At 49.0% G+C, this 18,793-nt stretch overlaps 2 protein-coding genes across 15 annotated transcripts in view; one reads left to right on the top strand and one right to left on the bottom strand.

Annotated features, from left to right (window-relative positions):
• IFT81 (intraflagellar transport 81) overlaps nucleotides 1-2,207 on the bottom strand; it is a 158,273-nt gene extending 156,066 nt beyond the window's left edge. For 6 of the 12 annotated variants that reach the window (XR_006720016.2, XR_012503708.1, XM_045506479.2 and 3 more), the window contains exons 1-2: nucleotides 1,996-2,133; nucleotides 1,215-1,303 (exon numbers count right to left, since the gene is read on the bottom strand). The gene's annotated coding sequence lies outside the window, so the exon portion shown is untranslated. Of the gene's footprint in view, nucleotides 1-1,200; nucleotides 1,304-1,995 lie in introns of all 12 variants that reach the window. The other 6 variants (XM_074356595.1, XM_074356596.1, XM_045506480.2 and 3 more) reach the window with 3 other exon arrangements.
• On the top strand, nucleotides 2,082-17,203 carry P2RX4 (purinergic receptor P2X 4). 3 transcript variants are annotated; one of them, XM_074356603.1, is made up of 12 exons: nucleotides 2,082-2,334; nucleotides 5,792-5,939; nucleotides 8,604-8,675; nucleotides 8,792-8,864; nucleotides 9,318-9,414; nucleotides 12,470-12,550; nucleotides 12,654-12,795; nucleotides 12,896-13,032; nucleotides 15,399-15,492; nucleotides 15,616-15,681; nucleotides 15,995-16,090; nucleotides 16,602-17,203. In XM_074356603.1, exons 1-12 carry the CDS (start codon nucleotides 2,201-2,203, stop codon nucleotides 16,626-16,628), a joined length of 1,167 nt encoding a protein of 388 aa, XP_074212704.1. In that variant the 5' UTR covers nucleotides 2,082-2,200; the 3' UTR covers nucleotides 16,629-17,203. The 3 variants fall into 3 exon arrangements, 2 of the variants coding, with proteins under 2 accessions (XP_074212704.1, XP_074212705.1); XM_074356604.1 differs by lacking the exons at nucleotides 15,995-16,090; nucleotides 16,602-17,203 and adding an exon at nucleotides 15,908-15,989 and having other exon boundaries at nucleotides 2,192-2,334; XR_012503709.1 differs by lacking the exons at nucleotides 15,616-15,681; nucleotides 15,995-16,090; nucleotides 16,602-17,203 and adding an exon at nucleotides 14,808-15,092 and having other exon boundaries at nucleotides 2,192-2,334; nucleotides 15,399-15,493.
• The last annotated feature ends 1,590 nt before the right edge of the window (nucleotides 17,204-18,793 follow it).

The raw sequence follows: 18,793 nt of genomic DNA, 5'->3' as shown, positions 1-18,793 counted from the left end.
TATAAAGAACTCTTACAACTAAAAATAGACAAATAACCCAGTTTAAAAGTGGGCAAAGGATCTGATCAGACATTTCTCCAAAGACGTACAAATGGCCAACAAGCACAGGAAAAGCCAAACATTAATTATTATGAAAATATATATATAAATGTAGACAGCTTATATTTCATAATAATTTCTTTTAGGGCTCCTAACAGGATATCAGAAAATATTTCATTTTAAAGGGACATTGGGTCTGATAAAGTTGAGATGCACTGATCTAGCAGATATGACCAGCATATGGCCTTTTAGATAAGAGTCAGGTTTTTTTTTCTTTTATGTTCCACAATGGCTTCAGTTGCAAGGACTCCATGGAGAAAATAACAGTAAGATTATAAAGTAATTTATTCCTTACTTTTGCTACCAACTTGTTCTTTATTTAGGGGATGCGCTGTTTCTGGAGGTGCGTATAATTATACATTTGGAGCACATGTAGCTGTCATGTTATACAATGACGTATTTCACAATGTCTATGTGCCAAATAAGTGACTCATGAATCTATAAATGCCTGAACATCTAATTTAAACATTTTTTTCATTGAAGATATTCCTGAACAAAGGATACAGCTTCATCTGACTGGCCTTTTGTGGCTTGAGGCCACTGTAATTATCTTTCTTACCAGGCTACAACCAAATGATGCCCTAATATGCATCAAGGTCAGCCAATGCTGGCCTCTCAACTAAATGGTCCCAGACTGATGAGCTTTTTGGAGTTCTTGGCTCTGCTTTTTGTAGGAACTTTTTTTTTTTTTTAATTGGGCTCTTTATTTAGCACTCGTGGCCTCAGGCAGTGCCTCACACCTCTAATTTGCTACATTCATACAAACATTTGTTTTAATGCCCCCATTACCGGTGACAGTACATTTTTCATCTCTTGGAACCTAGCATCATAGCCAAAGTCTTTTCAATTCATAGATTAAAAATTATAGTTATGACAAGTCTGCAGTAACATGGAAAACAAGTAGTGTGAATCAGGAATTGAAAAGCACCATCGTTGACTATGACTACAAATTAAATTTGTATACACAATTATCTGCTAGATTTTGTTAGTCACGAAGACACGATGTTTAGGTTTGTTCTGTTCACTGGACAGTGCCTGGTATATTGAAGGTGCTTATTAATACTTGTTGAATGAATTAATGAAACTAAATATAAAACCTACCTATGAAAACATACCTGACGGGAATGAACAAACGTGGGAAATTATGTTCAAGTAGTGAAACTGTGGGCGATTCTTCCACCTTCCCTCTATTTTCCAATTCTCCCTAAAGTTATGATAAAACGTTCTCAGTGCCAAGAATGGTTACAGAAACCCCTCACAAGGCTCAGGCTGCGTCCTCCCCTGTCCTGCAACTAAGGAAGCATCTGAATTGGAATAGGGATGTGACCTGGCTTCAATTCCAAGAGGGGTATTTTATTGCGTGTGTGACTCCACCAGGGGCTCCTAGGGTTCTGGATATTTAAGCTTTTCCCCCAGCGGTTGAGAAGGCAGCGCTGCGCCCCATTACAGCTGCCTGATTTTGCACTTGCCGAGGGACTGCTCTTTCTCTTAGCCTGCCCCGTGCACCCACCCACGGTCACTCCTGGACACTCCAGTGGGGTCGCTCATTACCCTTCCCCGCCCCTCTGAGGGGGTTATCGCATTCCTGAGGGAGGTCACTCTCTCCTTGAGCGCTCTGTCTCCCCTCAGGTCACTGGTCCTTCCTGACTCTCTTGATAGGGTCATTCGTTTCCGAAGGAGAGGTCAACCCTTCCCCTTAGAGCCCATCTCCTTTGAGGGGGTGGCTCGTTCCACCACGCCCTCTCCGGGCAGTCATTATTCCTCTACCCCTCTCCTGAGGTGGTGTTGGGGGGGGTTGTCACTCGACCCCAAGGAGGAGGTCGCCCCTTCTTCTCGGGCCCTAAACCCTCTGAGAAGGCCGCTCGTCCCCCGGCCCTCCTAAGGCAGCACTCGTACCGAGGGCAGGTCGGCCTTCCGCCCGGCCCCCTCCCCCGCGGGCCAGCGCCGCCTCCTTCCGGGCCCTCCTCACCGCGAACGGTGGCGCCGCGGGCCGGCCCGGCCTCCTGGGCGGGGCTCCGGGGCAGGGACGCGGCGGCGGGTCTGGCGGCCGGGCCCAGAGCGCGGAGCAGGGCGGCCGGGGGCGGCGGCGGAGGCGCGGGCCATGGCGGGCTGCTGCGCGGCGCTGGCCGCCTTCCTATTCGAGTACGACACGCCGCGCATCGTGCTCATCCGCAGCCGTAAAGTGGGGCTCATGAACCGGGCGGTGCAGCTGCTCATCCTGGCCTACGTCATCGGGTGAGCGCGGCCGCGGGCGCCGGCCCCGTGGGGCCCTGGGGACGGGGGGGTGACCGACGGCCGGGAAGTCCCCCTCTGGGTCCCGGCCATGCACCTGCTCGTCCCGGCCTAAATCCTCGGGTGAGCCGCGAGCGCCCTCCAGGTGGGGTGCAGGGGACAGCGACCGGAGGCTGGTGACATATCCCTCCCCCGGACCCTAGCCACCAGGCGGACAGGCTCTGTGCCGGGCCCGGGGCCAAGAGGCTGCTGTGATGTTCAGTCTTAAAAGCAAAGCCTGACTACACCTTGATCCTCGCTAATTCTGCTTCTTGTCCTTCTGACTTGCTCCATGATGTCCTTTGGCTGGGGGTGGGAGAACTTTGCCCTAAACGTCTCAGTCTTTGCTCTTCACTTCCCATTCTGATGGTCTGCTGACCGAAACCAAAGTTTGGGGTTTACATTTTCTTCCTTTTGGGTCTGTGGCTTCCTGCCTTTTCCTTTGAGCACCATATGGTAACCCAAGATAATAGGTCACAGTTTCAAAAATCACTTAAAATTCAATTCCTTCGTTTTGTGGGACGGTTGGGGTTTTTGGTAAAGGTGCTTGCCTTATCCTCATCATTTCCCATGCTGCCTTCTTTATATGCCCTGCCACCATCAGTCCTCACCAAGTGCTTAGTTTTAATTGATGCAGCCATTACAATGGAATAAAACTTGAAAAAAAAGTGGAAATTAATTTACCAAATGGGCCTGCTTTCAAGACCCACCTGTGGTGTTACGGTGTCTACAGCTGCTGAACTGACAGACGTTATCTGCTCCAATGTTCCTTTTCTTAAAAGGCCTAATGCAGCGATCCCCAAACTGCACATAGAACCATTTGGAAATCTTTTTTAAAATATTTATTGATTGCTACCCTACCCAGATCTTCTGATTCATCTGCTCTAGAGTATGACCAGCTCCCCAAGTAATTCTGATGTGCAGCAAAGTTTAGGAACCAGTGTCCTAGTGTTTCCCAAACCTACCTAAACCGACCTGAAGACTCATTTGAGGGATTGTTTAAACTTAACAGACCCCACCCCCACCCCTGACCCTGGGGTTAGGCATGGAATCTGTTAACACTGCCCAAGAGAATTCACATGATCTGGCAGGTTTGGCTTCTGCCATCTATCAGCGGAGCAGCAGTAGGTACTGATGGTATTCAATAAAATGCCTTTCCAGGTATGGACTCTACATCAGAACTACCTGGCCTACTTTGGACTCATTAAGTTGCATTAAGTACCATCACCACCAACTCCTTGCCCCCCGCCCCAGTGATTATGATGCACCCTTAAATTTTGAGACCCACTTCGAGCTGGTTAAATTCACATTGCTGGGTTGGACCTGAAGCATTTGGAATCTGGTGCTATCATGCAGCTTTTTCCTTTTGGCTTTTGCTGTTCATGGGTATCTGTAAAGTTCTTTGACATCTAGTTTAGGGTATGTGTAAAGTTCTAGATTCAGAAAGTATATCTGCACTTGTACAGTATGGTAGCCACTAGTCACATGTGGCTGTTGAGCACGTGAAGTGTTCCTACTCCAAATCGAGATGTGCTGTCACTGTAAAATGCACACCAGATGTTGAGAACATAGTACCAAAAAAACTTAAATATCACGTTAATACATATTACATAGATAACATGTTAAAATATATTGGATATATTGACTTACATAAAATATATCACTAAAATTAATTTTACCTACTTCTTTTTACTTTTTAACGTGGCCACTAGAAATGTTGAAATGTGTGGCTCATGTTATGTTTCTGTTGGGCTGTGCAGCTTCCTAGGATTCCTGTGGAATGTCCTCTGTCTTGATTGTGAGGATTTTTTAAGCAGTTAAATGCTTTGCTTTTATCTACCTTGCTGTGATCAAATCTGACTCAGGATCTGAATTAAGGACTTAAAAAAAAAACAAAAACTTGTCTCTTCACTTCCTGACTCTGTTCATCTCGGTGTAATTGTGGTCTCTTTTGCTCATAGTGACCTGTTATCCTTCCTCAGAAAAGAGACTGAACACTCATTTCTTAGTTACCTAATTCTGTTATCAGTCCCATGATGAGGTAAGTTATTCACATGATTGGTGTGAAACTATGTGTCTCTGACTCAGCAACTCACTGTCCAGTCGGCTCTCCGTATCTTCGGGCTCTGTATCCACAGAGTCAGTCAACCATGGATTGAAAATATTTTTTCAAGAAAATTCCAGAAAGTAAAGTTTGAATTTTCTGCTTACTGACAACTATTTACATAGCTTTTTTTGTTGAATTAGGTATTACAAGTAATCCAGAGATGATTTAAAATATAAGAGAGGATGTGCATAGGTTATATACAAATACTACACTGTTTTATGTAAGGTACTTGAGCATCCTTGGATTTTGGTATCCGCAGGAATCTTGGAACTCCCAATTTATCCCTTCCCACCCCCTTTACCCCCTTGGTAACCATAAGTTTGTTTACTCTGTCTGTGAGTCTGTTTCTGCTTTGTAGATAAGTTCATTGGTGTCTTCTTTTTTCTTTGTTTAGATTCCACATATGAGTGATATCATATGGTATTTTTCTTTCTCTTTCTCACTTACTTCACTTAGAATGATCTCCAGATCCATCCACGTTGCTGCCAATGGCATTATTTTATTCTTTTTTATGGCTGAGTAGTATTTCATTGTATAAATATATCACAGCTTCTCTATCTAGTCATCTGTCAGTGGATATTTAGGGTGCTTCCATGTCTTGGCTATTGTAAATAGTGTTGCTATGAACATTGGGGTGCATGTATCTTTTCAAATTAGAGTTCCCTCCAGATATATGCCCAGGAGTGGGATTGCTGGATCATATGGTAAGTCTATTTTTAGTTTTTTGAGGACTCTCCATGCTGTTTTCCATAATGGCTGCACCAAACTGCATTCCCACCAACAGTGTAGGAGGGTTCCCTTTTCTCCAATAGCCTCTCCAGCATTATTGTTTGTGGACTTTTGAATGATGGCCATTCTGACTGGTGTGAGGTGATAACCTCATTGTAGTTTTGATTTGCATTTCTCTGATAATTAGCGATATGGAGCATTTTTTCATGTGCCTATTGGGCATTTGTATGTCTTCATTGGAGAATTGCTTGTTTAGGTCTTCTGCCCATTTTTGGGTTGGGTTGTTTGTTAAGCTGTACCTAGCATTAATTCAAACTCATGGAATCCTAATGACCTATTATCTTGGGTTACCATATGGTGCTCAAAGGAAAAGATAGGAAGCCACAGACCCAAAAGGAAGAAAATGGAAATCCCAAACTTTGGTTTCGGTCAGCAGACCATCAGAATGGGAAGTGAAGAGCAAAGACTGAGACGTTTAGGGCAAAGTTCTCCCACCCCCAGCCAAAGAACATCATGCAGCAAGTCAGAAGGACAAGAAGCAGAATTAACCTAATGACAATATAAGAGGCCTGTTTGATTTTGTAGGTGGGTGTTTGTGTGGGAAAAAGGCTACCAGGAAACGGACTCTGTGGTCAGTTCAGTAACCACCAAAGCCAAGGGTGTGACTGTAACCAACACCTCTAAACTTGGATTCCGGATCTGGGATGTGGCTGATTACGTGATTCCACCTCAGGTAAACCTCCCAGTGTGACTGTCTAACGCTCAAGCCACTAGTTAGCTGCTTTCCCTTCAATTTTGCATCCTTGTCTAGTGACTGGCATTTCCAGAGTTCTAACATCACCAATGCCCAGACTGATTGTTTTAGTCCAAGAAAGCAGTGCAGACAGATCTCATTATGGCTTAGGGTCTAACAGGTAATATTAGTTGGCTATGTTTCTTCAGCCCTAAAACATTGCTGGCTTAAAAATAAGAAGCTTTCCATATGGAAAACTCCTTCTGTCTCAGCCCCTGAAAGGTGAAAAAGCAAATGTTTTAAATCTTGGGGGAAATTCAGGTGGAACGGTCACCTTTCCACATTTTGTATTTCCTTTATTGTAAAACCACAAGGTAAATCTTTTTTCACAGTGTTAAAACTTTTATCAGCGATTAGAGACCCGAAGCCAAATAAGAAGGAAACAGACAGGCCCAAATAGGATTCCATCAGGAACAAAGGGGAGGGAAGAAATTGTTTGATGCATCATCTTAGTCTCCTGTCTGCTAATCCAGAAAGCTCCAAGTTAAATATTGACTCTCTTTAACCAAATTGCTCCTGTGCTAGGGTGACTGAGGTGGCCAAATGCAGATAAGCTGCCAACTCTTGGCTCAGAGCAAGGACTTCAGAAACTCCTTTTTCTTCAAGTGTGTTCATATTCCCCTTGCCTCCTCAAGGGAAGGACCTCTTGGGGTGCCCAGAGAGAAGCCAGAGCTGATGACCCATAAAGGTCAAATGGAACAGGGGACTCATAGTTTGCTGGAGGTAGCTGGTCCTGTTGGCATGCCCCGTCTCAACAGAAGGACCTCTGCTTCCCAGGAAGCCTCGGCCTCGTCCCAGCAAGCTCTGGGAATATCACACTCAGACTGTTCACTAGACCCAGGGAAGGGTACGGCCCCCCGCTTCAGCCCCTCAGTGGAAAGGAACACATAGTAACTCTGCCTTCCTTGTCGGACTGGAGCTGGGGGCTGTGTGAGTACCACAGGGCTCTCTTCGTGAGCTTTCACGGTGGCCTGCTGCTCCTGCAGAGATGGAGCCCAGACATCTGTTTGTACCACACCTACTTGGCTCATCTCCAGGCTGAAATTTCCCTAAACTTAAAATCAATAAGAAATAGGAAACTAAAAATAAACCACACTGACCAGTTCAGGTCTAAGTCAGGAGAGATGTAAATACAAGGCAAGCAGTGTGTCTATACACAGAACACCTGGGAGCATGGCGGGGACCCAGGAGTCAGACCCGGACCTCCTGCCGCATCCTCATGCCTCCTTTTGTGGCCATTTCCTCCTCTCCCAACATGCTTTGGTCTAGTCCTTTCTCTGTAAGATGCCAGCTAGGGGGAAGGGCAATAGCTCAGTGGTAGAGTGTGTGCTTAGCATGCACAAGGTATCGGGTTCAATCCCCAGTACCTCCATTAAAAAAAGAAAGAAAGGAAGAAAAGAAAGAGGCCGACTATTCCCAGAACTTCCACCGCCTTGTCAGGCCGAGGGGTGGAGATGCCTACAGACCTCTTGGTCCCAGAGTCTCCCTAATGGCTCCCAGCGCTGACTCTGCTCTTGTCAGGATCCTGAAACACTGAGAGCATTTCATTTTAGAATGCCAGTCTCCAGGGAGGGGGAGGTCCAACTAGAATTTGCAGGGGTCCTTGTCTTTTATCCCTCATACTGGGAGGTCATTATCAGCAATTCTTCAGTCTCACCCCCAAGCAAACTGCTCTCCCGAAACTTTAAATCAACCATTTAGCACCTTCATACTTGGGAATAGTCCCTTCTCAAAGGGAAAAGTATCAATTGCTAACCCTGACTGGGTCTTCTCTAAAATGTTTTATGTATTTATTTTAGTTCCTCTTAGGAAAGAAAACCAGCCAAATTTGAGACCTTGGAGGCCTCGTGTTTTTGAGCCTCAGGGTAATATGGTTGGCAGAGGGTATTCTGAGCACTTATTGGCTCTTTTCCCTCAACATGTCAGAAATTCATGTGTCATAATGGTAACAAGTTCAAAATGAAAAATTCGGTGACATTTAGTACATTCACCAGGTTATGTAACCATTACCCCAGTTTAATTCCAGAACATTTTCATCAGTCTAAAAGGAAACCCCCCAGTCATTAAGCAGTCACTCCCTTTTCCGCCTTTCCCCTCACCCCCATGAAACCACTAATCTACTTTCTGGATTTGTCTATTCTGGACATTTCACATCAATGGAATTGTTCACTCTGTGGCCTTTTATGTCCGGCTTCTTTGACCCAGCATCCTGTTTCTGAGGCTCATCCACATTGTAGCACGTGTCAGTGCTTCACTCCTTTTTATGGCTGAGCCATAGTCCATTACAGGCACAGACCAGAATTTGTTTATCCACTCATCTGTCCATAGACACTGGGTTGTTTCCACCTTTGGGCTATTATAAATGATGCTCTGTGAACACATGTATGCAAGTATTTGTTTGAGTCCCTGTTTTCAGTTAGGTTGTAAACTCTCATAGGAGAGTACAGGAGACCATAAGATTAGTGTTTTTAATAGCTTTCTGCCTGGCATTTGGGAGAAGTGAAAGGCACCGTCTCATGAAGGAACATCTGACTCTCCTCGTGGCTCTGCCTGGCTCCTCTGAAGGTAACACGCTGTGCTCTTTCCCCTCTGCCTGCTCTGCAGGAGGAAAACTCCCTCTTCATCATGACCAACATGATCTTCACGGTGAACCAGACCCAGGGCCTCTGTCCTGAGGTAGGCAGCTTCTCCATGAAGAGCCTTGGGCCTCACTGCCCCCTCTCCAAGCCTATCCTGAAGTGGGTGGGTCCAGGCCACGTGAAACCTGTTTTCACTGGTTCGTCTTTTTCCAGATTCCAGATAAGAAAACTGTGTGTAAATCAGATGCCGACTGTGCCGCTGGCTCTGCAGGCACCCAAAGTAGCGGTACGAGCCCCCGGCCCTGACCCTTCAGTAGATGCTTAGCCTGGGGAGGGCGGTCCCCGACCAGATTGCCTGCCTGTGGGCTCCTCTCATAGAGAAATCTCCAGGATGAAGAAATCCCCCACACTCCCCAGTGAGTGACCCTGGGTGAGCCTCGTGTCCAGAATGGGTCCCAAGACCCACTCAACAGTCACGTCTGTCATCTGCGCCCAGATCCTGCCCTGTACTGTGGCTGCGTGTCACCCGAGCCCTGTCACTGGGAAAGCAGAGATGTGGCTGGGACTCAGGCAACTCTCTTCCTCCAATTCGATTTTCTGGACGCTGTCTAAACCCCAGAATTGGAATAGCTTGAGATTGATTGCATAGAATTTTGCATAGGAGGCGAGCTTCCAATCTGCCTCACAGAGGTAGAAAGTAGGAGACCCCCGTACACCTGGGTCTCCCTCACCCCTCTAGGAGTCGCAACAGGAAGGTGCGTGCTGTTCAACGAGACGGTGAAGACATGCGAGGTGGCAGCCTGGTGCCCGGTGGAGGACGACGCACAAGTGCCAAAGTGAGTCCTGCCCAAGGGACGGAAGTGACCTGGTCTCGGACCTGAGGGAGGCGGCTGGGGAGTGAAGCCTGAGTGTCATGGCTTTGTGCTCTTGGTGACTCTGTGTAGTCAGGCTTCTCTAGGGTGGTGGTTTTCAGCCACAAGGCAGCAACCATCAGGGGCGAGAGGGCCACAGTGTTTATCACTCATGATAAGAGTGCAGATGACATACCTATGTTAGGACTCTGTCACTTGCAAGTAACTGACAGGAAACAGTTCTCAGTGCCTTAAACAGGTGTGTACACACACGCACGCACGCACGCAGGCACACATGCGGTGGGCAGTTTATTGTTCAACTAACCACAGAGATCCAAGCATGGCTAGATCTGGGGCTCAAAGGACAGCGTCGGAGCCTCCATCTGTTGGCTCTGCTTCCCTCTCCGTGTTGGTTCCATCTGCAGGACCCAGCGTGTAGTCCCAGGTCTCCCTGCCCAGCTAGCTGCCCATAGAGATTCTAGTCCTGTCCATCTTCACAGCTTCACCATCTCTGTCAGCCCTTCCAGCCCATCACTGCGGCTGGGGATGGATTTTGCTTGTGGTCCTGGGTCACGTGCCTTTCCAGCTAGGGGTGGAGTCAGACCACCCACCCAAATGACACAGGCCGGGAGTGGGGGAGGTGTGGCTTCTAGCAGAAATGTGCGATTCTGTTACCAGAAAAAGGGGGAACAGATGCTGGTCAGGAGAATTATTAATGTCTCTTAAAGTGTGTTTTATAAACTAGAGTAGGTTCGAGGGTGGCCTGGAGTAACATTCTTCCTGGGTACGATCTGCTGTGCTGTGAGTGGGTGGAGTTCAAGCTAACGCTCTTAGAATTGCTTGCCACCCAGGCCTTTCCTGCTCAGAGTTCAGACTCAGGCCTAGATAAGCCCAAGGGAGCGGGTAACCGCGTGAACCTCATCGTGGGTGTATTGTAACAGAAGGCAAGGCTGAGAACCACTGATGTAGAGATTGCTGAGGGCAGCAGCTCAGGCCAGGGAATGAAATACTTGGCGACAAGGAATCCTAACATTTTAGAGCTGGAGAGAATCTCAATACAGGAGCCAGTGGCCACATGCCGCTCCCGAGCACTTGAAATGTGTTTGCTGGATCCAAAATGAGCTTTCAGAGTAAACTACACTCCAGATTCTGAAGACTTATTATTTTTTTTTAAATGCAGTATCTCATTAATAACATTCTATGTTGTTTACTTGTTGGAGTAATATTTTAAGTATATTGGGTTATTATAGAAAAGTTACCTGCACTTGTTTCTTTTTACTTTTTAATGTGGCAACTTGGAAACTTTAAATTACAGTAAGGTTTGTGTCTCGCAGTGTATTTTCACCGGACAGCATGGTTCTAGATCTAATCCAGTGCAGGATGAGTTTTAAGTGCACACAAAATACATGAAATAACATTGAGTCCCACGGAGAAAGCCATTCCCATTTCCACTCTTATTCAGCCCCTAGCTGATATCAACGAGGAAATCCTGGCTTGGATTATCTTCAGTACCTTTCTGTCCCTTGCTGATTCCATTTCTCACCAAGAGGAAGCCCCAGGTTCTGCACCTGGGGCAGACAAAGGTATTAACCACAACTTGTAGTAACATTGTTCTGACTTTGTTATACTTATTAGAATGAAGACCCCTGACTTGTGGCAAACAATATTTTTATGGTCCTGATGGAAAGTTTTATTTCATAATGAATGTCAATAAAAAAGTGAGTTGATCCTGAAGGTGGAAAATAACCCAAATGTCCATCAACAGATGGTGGTGAACACGTACAATGGAATGTTATTCAGCCATAAAAAGGAATGTGCTCTGGCACGTGCTGCCACGTAGATGATCCCTGAAGACATGATGCTGAGTGAAAGAAGCCAGACACAGAAAAGTCACATACTATCTGATTCCATCCACATGAAATATCCAGTATAGACAAATCCGTAGAGACAGAAAGTAGATTGATGGTTCCCCAGGGCTGAGCAGAGGGGAGAACGGACAGTAACTGCTTAATGGGTAAGCAGTTTCCTTAGGGGACGACAAAAATGTTCTGGAACCAGACAGTGGCGATGTTGTACAACACTGCGAATGTGTCGAACACTTTAAAATGGTTAGTTCTATGTTCTTTGAATTTCACCTCAATTTTTCTTAAAGATAGGTTAATCTTAATGACGGGTATTGCGTGTGAGGTACACGGAAGTGGGGGAAGGCCGTGGTGTAGGGAATGACAGGAAACCCTGATATAATCCATGCTCCTGACACAGGGACGAGGAAACTTGAAGCCCCAAATGCCTCGTCAAGGCCTTTCCTTGTCAGCTGTGGCGAGAGGCTCAGCTGTCCTGGTTGTGTGGCCTTTGCACTGGCCTTGCTCCTCTCTCAGGGTGGGTGGGAAGGACTGCTGGTGTTGTTCCTGACCTCGAAGATTCCACCCAGATCAGGGGAGGCCCCCCCAACAGAGGTCAGCCTCCGGGGCCAGCGTCTCCCATAGAAACCCACCAACACGGTGGGGTGCCCCTGGGGACAGCTTCAGCCACACTGTCAGGAGGCGCTGCCGTGACGCTTCCGCGAGCAGGTGGTGCACCAGCAGACACGCACTCTTCCTGTACTTCTAAGCGGTCAGGACCCAGCCTGTAGGTGAATTGACCTTCGCTTTCGCTTGTAAAGCCGGATCTGCTGAGCAGTCCTGGGAACACCTGAGGGAGGTAAGGCCTGAAACCCAGCAGCTGCTGGAGAATGAGTTCTAGTGAGGTCACCAGGCACCAGCCCTCATGATGTTAGCTGTTCCTCAGGTTTTTAAATTCTTGCCGCCTCGGGGAAGAGGCCCTGCCCTTCCCTGACAGGAAGAAACCAGAAGCTTCCCTTTACAGTCTCCTCTCTTGACCTAGTGTGCATGCACAAAATGCTGGAAATGTTTCACTTTTTTCTTGACAAAACGACATTGTCAGACACACGTGTTTGTGCTTTTAAAAAACATTACCTAGGTATGTTATAAGTGTGCGTATGTTTGTACTTTTATTAACAACGTGTTACAATTTTTTTCAGACCTGCTTTTTTAAAGGCTGCAGAAAACTTCACTCTTTTGGTCAAGAACAACATCTGGTACCCCAAATTTAACTTCAGCAAGTAAGTGCTGGCCAGCCGGGTGAGTTCGCCAGTATCTTGGAGGAACATCCGGCTCTTCTGTGAGGTTTCCTTGCTCCTATGTTCTGCTTCCTCCCGACTGTAGGAGGAATATTCTTCCCAACATCACCACTGCCCACCTCAAATCATGCATTTATGATGCTGCAACAGATCCCTTCTGCCCCATATTCCGACTTGGCAAAATAGTGGAGGACGCAGGGCACAGCTTCCAGGACATGGCCGTCGAGGTAGGTGCCGGGCCTGCCTTCTCTGACCCGGTCTCTGACACATCTGCTTCCAGAACGGGCTCTGAGGAAAGCTTGCTCCGTCTTTGCTCACAATCCTCAGGGGGGCATCATGGGCATCCAGATCAAATGGGACTGCAACCTGGACAGAGCCGCCTCCCTCTGCCTGCCCAAGTACTCCTTCCGCCGCCTGGACACCCGGGACGTGGACCACAACGTGTCCCCAGGCTACAATTTCAGGTGGCCGTGAGCTGGGGCCCTGTTTCTCACGTGTTAGAGGTGACGGTAGCTGGATCACTCCCCAGTGGGGGCCTCCGCGCCCACCAGAGACCAGCACTCAGGCAGCACCCCTAGGGCGGGGGAAAGGCGTGCTCCAGGGAGAGTGGTCCCAGCAGGGCTCGGGGCCCCCTGGCCTGTGAAAGCCCTCCTTGCCTCCTCCTGCCTCAGAAAACCATTTGCGCAGCACCCGAGAGAGGCTGTCTGCTGAACTGGGGCCAGCCCCAGCCAAGGCCTCCGCTCACTCGTTTTGAGGAGTGGATGAGCTTGTGGTCTTCCAGTCCAGGGGCCTCTTGGGCCTGACCCACAGATTGGCTGCTGAATCTCCAGGGTGCAGGGGTCACAGGTTTTAGCCTCAGGAAAAGCCTTTGCTGGTACCTTCCTGCTGGAGGCTCTGGGTGTTCGTCCCCTAGAGCTGCCGTAACACGTGGCCACAAACTGGGTGGCTTGAAATGGCAAGAATCTATTCTCTTAGTTCTGGAGGCTAGAAGCCCAAAATGAATGTGCCAGCCAGCCAGGCTCCTTCCTTGCCTCTTCCAGCTTCTGGTGGCTCCCGACGATCCTTGGTGGTCCTTGGCTTGGAGGTGCACGCCCCCAGTCTCTGGCTCTGTCGTCACATGGCCTTCTCTTCCGTGTCTGTGTCTGTGTCCTCTCTCTTATGGACACCAGGCATCTCAAATTCGGGGTCCACCCTAATCCAGCACGGCTTCATCTTAACTAATTACATCTGCAAAGATCCTATTTCCAAGTAAGGTCATGTTCACAGGTTCTGGGCAGACATGAATTTGGGGGACAATATTCAAACCAGTACGGCTAGTAGGCTGATAAGAGGGCCATGGGACCAGGGTCATATTTGGCACTTTCTTGAGGCAGTAAACTCTGTTGCCACATATATTTTCATGTGCCCTTTGTGGTATCTTCCACACTTGCAGCCACTCTCAGACACAAGCCCCAGGAGGGACCACCTGAGCAGGTCCGCGGTGCTCTTGGGCCGCACTTGTCTCCCTCTAGTGGTAGAATCAAGTGCATGCAGGATCTGCTGTCCTGTTGAACCATCTGGTCTCATGATAGCAGGGCAGATACTTGCATTTTTCCCTAGGAAGGGAGTCACATTTGCATTGCTCCATCTCTGCAGTTACACAGTTCTCATAGGAACCACCGTGGAAAACCTCAGGTTTGGATTGGGACCCCAGAACGGAGAGAAGCCAATGGGACCCTCAGGAGGACACCCATCCCTCCAACCTCTGCCAGCATTGGGCCCCACCCGGGTTCGCAGGCCTGGACTGTGGCATGGAAGTTGTGGGCCAGACAGATCACAGGCCGAGAGCTTAGGCTCCTCGTGGCTGCCCTGTGTAACACAGGCATCAAATGGTATCGGTCTCGGTGGCTGTCCTGCCACCATCCCCCCTCGTATTCTTTTTAGGTGGCTTATTGAGCTATAATTCACATACTACACAGTTCCTCCGTGCAAAGTGTTAGAATTCAGTTGTTTTTAGTATATGCACAGAGTTGTGCGACTATTACCATAGTCAATTTTAACACGTTTTCATCACCTCAGAAAGAAACCCTGGGCCTTCTAGCTGTCACCTCTCTCTCCCCATCTACCTCAGCCCCTGGTAATCAGTAGTCTGCCTTCCAGGGGTTTGCCTCTTCCGGACGTTCATATGAATGGACTTATACAACGTGTGGCCTTCTGTGACTGGCTTCTTTCACTTAGCATCATGTTTTTTTTTTTCAAGGTTCATTTGTGTTGTAGCATTTATCACTACTTCATCTTTTTGTAAGGCCATTGTGTGGACATGCCACATTTTGTTTATCCACTCCTCCGACTGATGGATCGATGGCTCTTTAGAAAAAATAATCCTCTGCTGATGCTCGGTCCCCCACTCACAAAGCAGCCCTGGAGATTGTTGCTGGCTGGTCACGTTCTGTTAGTGGCCAGCGTCTCCTCGAGAGAAGCAGAGGGCTCGGCTATGTCAGGAAGGCCTCTCAGAGCAAAAAGTTCCAGTTTGAAGTCACAGAAGGTGAGAGTGACTGTGGAGGGAGGATCTCTTCACGTGGCCCTTGGCCAGCATTCCGACCCTCTGCCCTGTGGGCCCTGGCGCCCCCCTCCTCAGCGGGCCAGCCCTCCTGCGCGGCTCACGTTTGCCGGGAGAGGCCCTGAGGTGCTGAGTGTGGTCCGCTCAACAGGCAGAGGGAATCATGCCAACGCCACCAGAGCCTCGGGAGTTCCGCCCCGACACCCCTTGCCCCGGGCCTCTGCAGCAAGCAGGTCGGCCACCGTCTCAGCCGCCCTGTGCCTTTTCCCTCTAACCGGCCTCCTTTCCCAGGTTTGCCAAGTACTACCACGACCCGACCGGCACCGAGCACCGCACACTCATCAAAGCCTACGGCATCCGTTTCGACATCATCGTGTTTGGAAAGGTAGCGGGGCCGCTGGCTGCCCTCGTTCAGAGCCCACTGGTCCTCCTCTGTGTTGGCCAGAGCAAAGGGACTTTCTCCCTACCCCCACCCAACTCCTTTTTCTTTTTCTCCCATCATTTGCAGGCCGGGAAATTTGACATCATCCCAACCATGATCAACATCGGCTCCGGCTTGGCACTCTTAGGGGTGGTGAGTGACTCAGACCTCTCTGGCCACCCCCCGGGGCTGGGGCCCTCCTCAGCGAGTGGTTAGCACGGCGAGTTGACACCCTCCCCTGGCGTCCTGGTTCTTCCTCTTGACCCCAGACTTGTTCCCCTTCCCCATCCCCACCAGCCTCCACCTTTACTTCTCCAAGATCTCGCCCCTAAGGCCTAACCTCCTCCCGAGAGACAGGAGACTTTCCTTTCCCTGAAAGACCCCAGGCTCCGCAGGAAGGGCGTGCACGGAGTAAGAGGGGCCCAAGCATCCTGGCTCGTTCTTTCTCGCCCTGTGCTGCATTCAGGCGACAGTGCTGTGTGATGTCATAGTCCTCTACTGCATGAAGAAGAGATACTACTATCGGGAGAAGAAATACAAATATGTGGAAGATTACGAGCAGGTAGGCCACCTCCTGAACTCCCAGCAGGCAGGAGGATCCCAGCGCCAAACCTCACCTGCCCCTGGTACCAGTGCTGAGAGCGCCCGATGCGTTTCTGTGTGCCATCGGCCCAGGCGGTCCCATGCCTCTCTTGCCATCTGCTCCATCTCTAGACCATCTGTACTGGTATTAACTTCGTACTTTTCTTCAAATGGACGCACTCTTTAACATCTAGCTTCATTTGAATGAGTGGTGTCTTAGGTTAGTTATGATAATGGATACCATGACAACATCTATGTCCACACTCTACTTAAATTCGCCTTGCAGAGCAAGAGGGGTTGGGTACCAGGCTGAGACCCCTGTGCCAGGACCGACTCAAGTCTGCTCAATAATGAAGGGCTGTCCAGATGTCCTCGGGAAAAGAGTCTGGTTCTCACCTGTGCCAAATGGTCCAGGACTGCCTGTGGGCAGCACGTGCTGGGTGTACATTTATCCATAAGCATATCAATAAGGTGCATGTTGTTCTTTGCAGAGTCTTGGCAGTGAGACGCACCCGTGATGACCACCCAGCACCTGGACTCGCCATGGCTGTCATCAGAGCACAGCGAGGAGGAAGAAAAGGCTGCCATGTCACCCCAGAGAAAGTTCCAGATCTGAACTTTCAGTCTCCACAAGTACTGCAGGGATGCCCGATGCTCCCGTGTTTTGTGTGCGGGGTCTGCCGAGTAAACCACTCTGCACAGTGGGTCACCTTCCGTCCATGGTGGGGTCACCTCTGCTGCTCCTTCAGTCTGGGGTCCTTGGGGCAAGCTCTGGCCCAAGGGCAGGGATGCTGCTGTCCCTGCAGGGCTGGAGCCTTCTCCAGGGCTGGCTCTCCTTAGGAGCTCCCATCTGCAGCCCACTGCGAGACAGGCCCAGTCTTCCGAGGCCCAGCAGCTCTGTTCAAGCACTTTAGAAGGAAAAGCAGGACGCCTGCGTGTGCTCGGGGCCCCTCCGCTCGCCGGGGCTGCCCTTCCTCTTCCCCTGACCGGAGACCTCAACCCGCCATCATGATGCGGAGCTCCTGTTTCCCCTTTGAGAAGAGCAACACTGAGACGATGGAGGACCAAACATTAAAGCAAATGATTTTCTTAATCTCCGTCTGTGTGTTTTCACAGCGTGAGCGAGAACTTTCCTTCCTTCCCGTTTGCTTCCACCAGTAGATCCATTTGCTATCCCAGCTCACTGTGCTGAAACAGTCTGCTGATGGAGCTTAGGCATTTTTTTCCCCTACTTTCACTGTCTCTTAAAGGCCTAGGAATTTTGATCTTCAGTAGCTTGTGTTCTTACGGAGTTTTTTAGCGAGATTTTTTTCTGTGCTGACTACTTGTGTTACCTGCACTTCCATTTTTACATAAAAGTGTGGCTCTGCACTGTAGGGAACACAATTTTAGGTGGTATGCAAGTGGCTTTTCCTCCCTCCTCCCCATCTGCTTTCCAGAGGTCTCCAGCCAGAAGTCACACCACCTACGCCTACCTTGCCCCCGTTTGAAATGCTGATGAAGCTATTTCAGGCATAGTCTTCACACCCACTTCATTCTGCGTCAGGCGCTCAGGATCTCCCTAAAGAACGACGCCCCTCCTCCTTGTCATCAATTCATTTCCAACTACGGAAGGGAACGTTTATTTTAGAGGTGCTCTGCTTCTGCGGGATAAGTGACCAACCTTGGCTTTTCTTGCTTTTAGGGGGAAAAAATGGGTTTTCTGAATCCCTTGGGAAAAGCTCGGATTCATGCTACCTTTTTGAAAAAATGCTTGCTTGAACACACAGGGCACATGGAGCTGGAATTTTTAGGGATGACTTCTTATCTTGCAGGTGAAGAAGTAATGTTTACTGGAGTGAGGGAGACTTCTTTGGGCCTCCCTTTCTCTAAGGTGGAGCGCTAAGGCCAGGTGGGATGCGGGGTGGGGGTGGGTTGCTGTTTTACTTACCAGAGTCATCCTGCGTTCAGCTACACCGCCGCCTGGTTGGCACTCCTTGGCGCTGCCTTTTAAGCAGGGACCCTTCTACCCTGCATCCATAGATGAGCTTCCAGGAGGCTCTGAAACCCCTAAAACTCTGCAAAGTGATGCACCGGTATGGACTTCTTCTTGCCTTCATCAGATTCTCAGTGGGGCCTTTGAATAGGAACACCTGCTCTTGATGCTGAAGGCCGGTATTTCAGTGTTGCATTTTGCAGTGATGGAACAGGAATCTTTCAGACTTCATTTGCTGCCCCTTGATAGGAGACAGCTGAAGTTCAAAGCCAGGAAAACAATGCTGTGGGCTGGATTCACATTTGGAACTCAGGGGCCCCTCGGCCTGCAGTCTGGAGAAAACAGCAGTTCTAAATCAGACGCCATGAGAACCGGCAGCCTGCAGGGCTCTGCAGAACACTGAGTTTGCTGACAAATTCAGAGCCCTTTCTGAGCCCCAGTCTACAGACGATGATCCATAAAATGGGGTGAGGTGTCACACAGCATGCCTGCCCAAGGGATGAAGTCAAATGTGTGATTAAAACTCCTCCCGTAGCTGCGCACCCACTTGGGCTCCACCAGAAGAATCTATCTGGCAATGACCTGCCTGCCAGAGCAGTGCTTTGCAAACTTCAGCATACAGGTGAGTCACCTGGGGACCATGTTTAAATGGAGCCTGGGAATCTGTATTTCACCCACTCCCAGGTGATATGGACACTGCAGGTCCGA

Source organism: Camelus bactrianus, chromosome 32, assembly GCF_048773025.1.
Source record: "Camelus bactrianus isolate YW-2024 breed Bactrian camel chromosome 32, ASM4877302v1, whole genome shotgun sequence".
Lineage (NCBI taxonomy): Eukaryota > Metazoa > Chordata > Mammalia > Artiodactyla > Camelidae > Camelus > Camelus bactrianus.
Note: the sequence above shows the minus strand (reverse complement) of the source record. Positions and strands in the feature narration are given on the sequence as shown.

Excerpts from the sequence above, each read along its gene's own strand:
- P2RX4 (XM_074356603.1), top strand. The coding sequence starts at position 2,201 with ATGGCGGGCTGCTGCGCGGCGCTGGCCGCCTTCCTATTCGAGTACGAC. Across the intron at positions 15,493-15,615 it reads ACATCATCGTGTTTGGAAAG|GCCGGGAAATTTGACATCAT; the intron begins GTAGCGGGGCCG and ends CATCATTTGCAG. Across the intron at positions 16,091-16,601 it reads ATGTGGAAGATTACGAGCAG|AGTCTTGGCAGTGAGACGCA; the intron begins GTAGGCCACCTC and ends TGTTCTTTGCAG.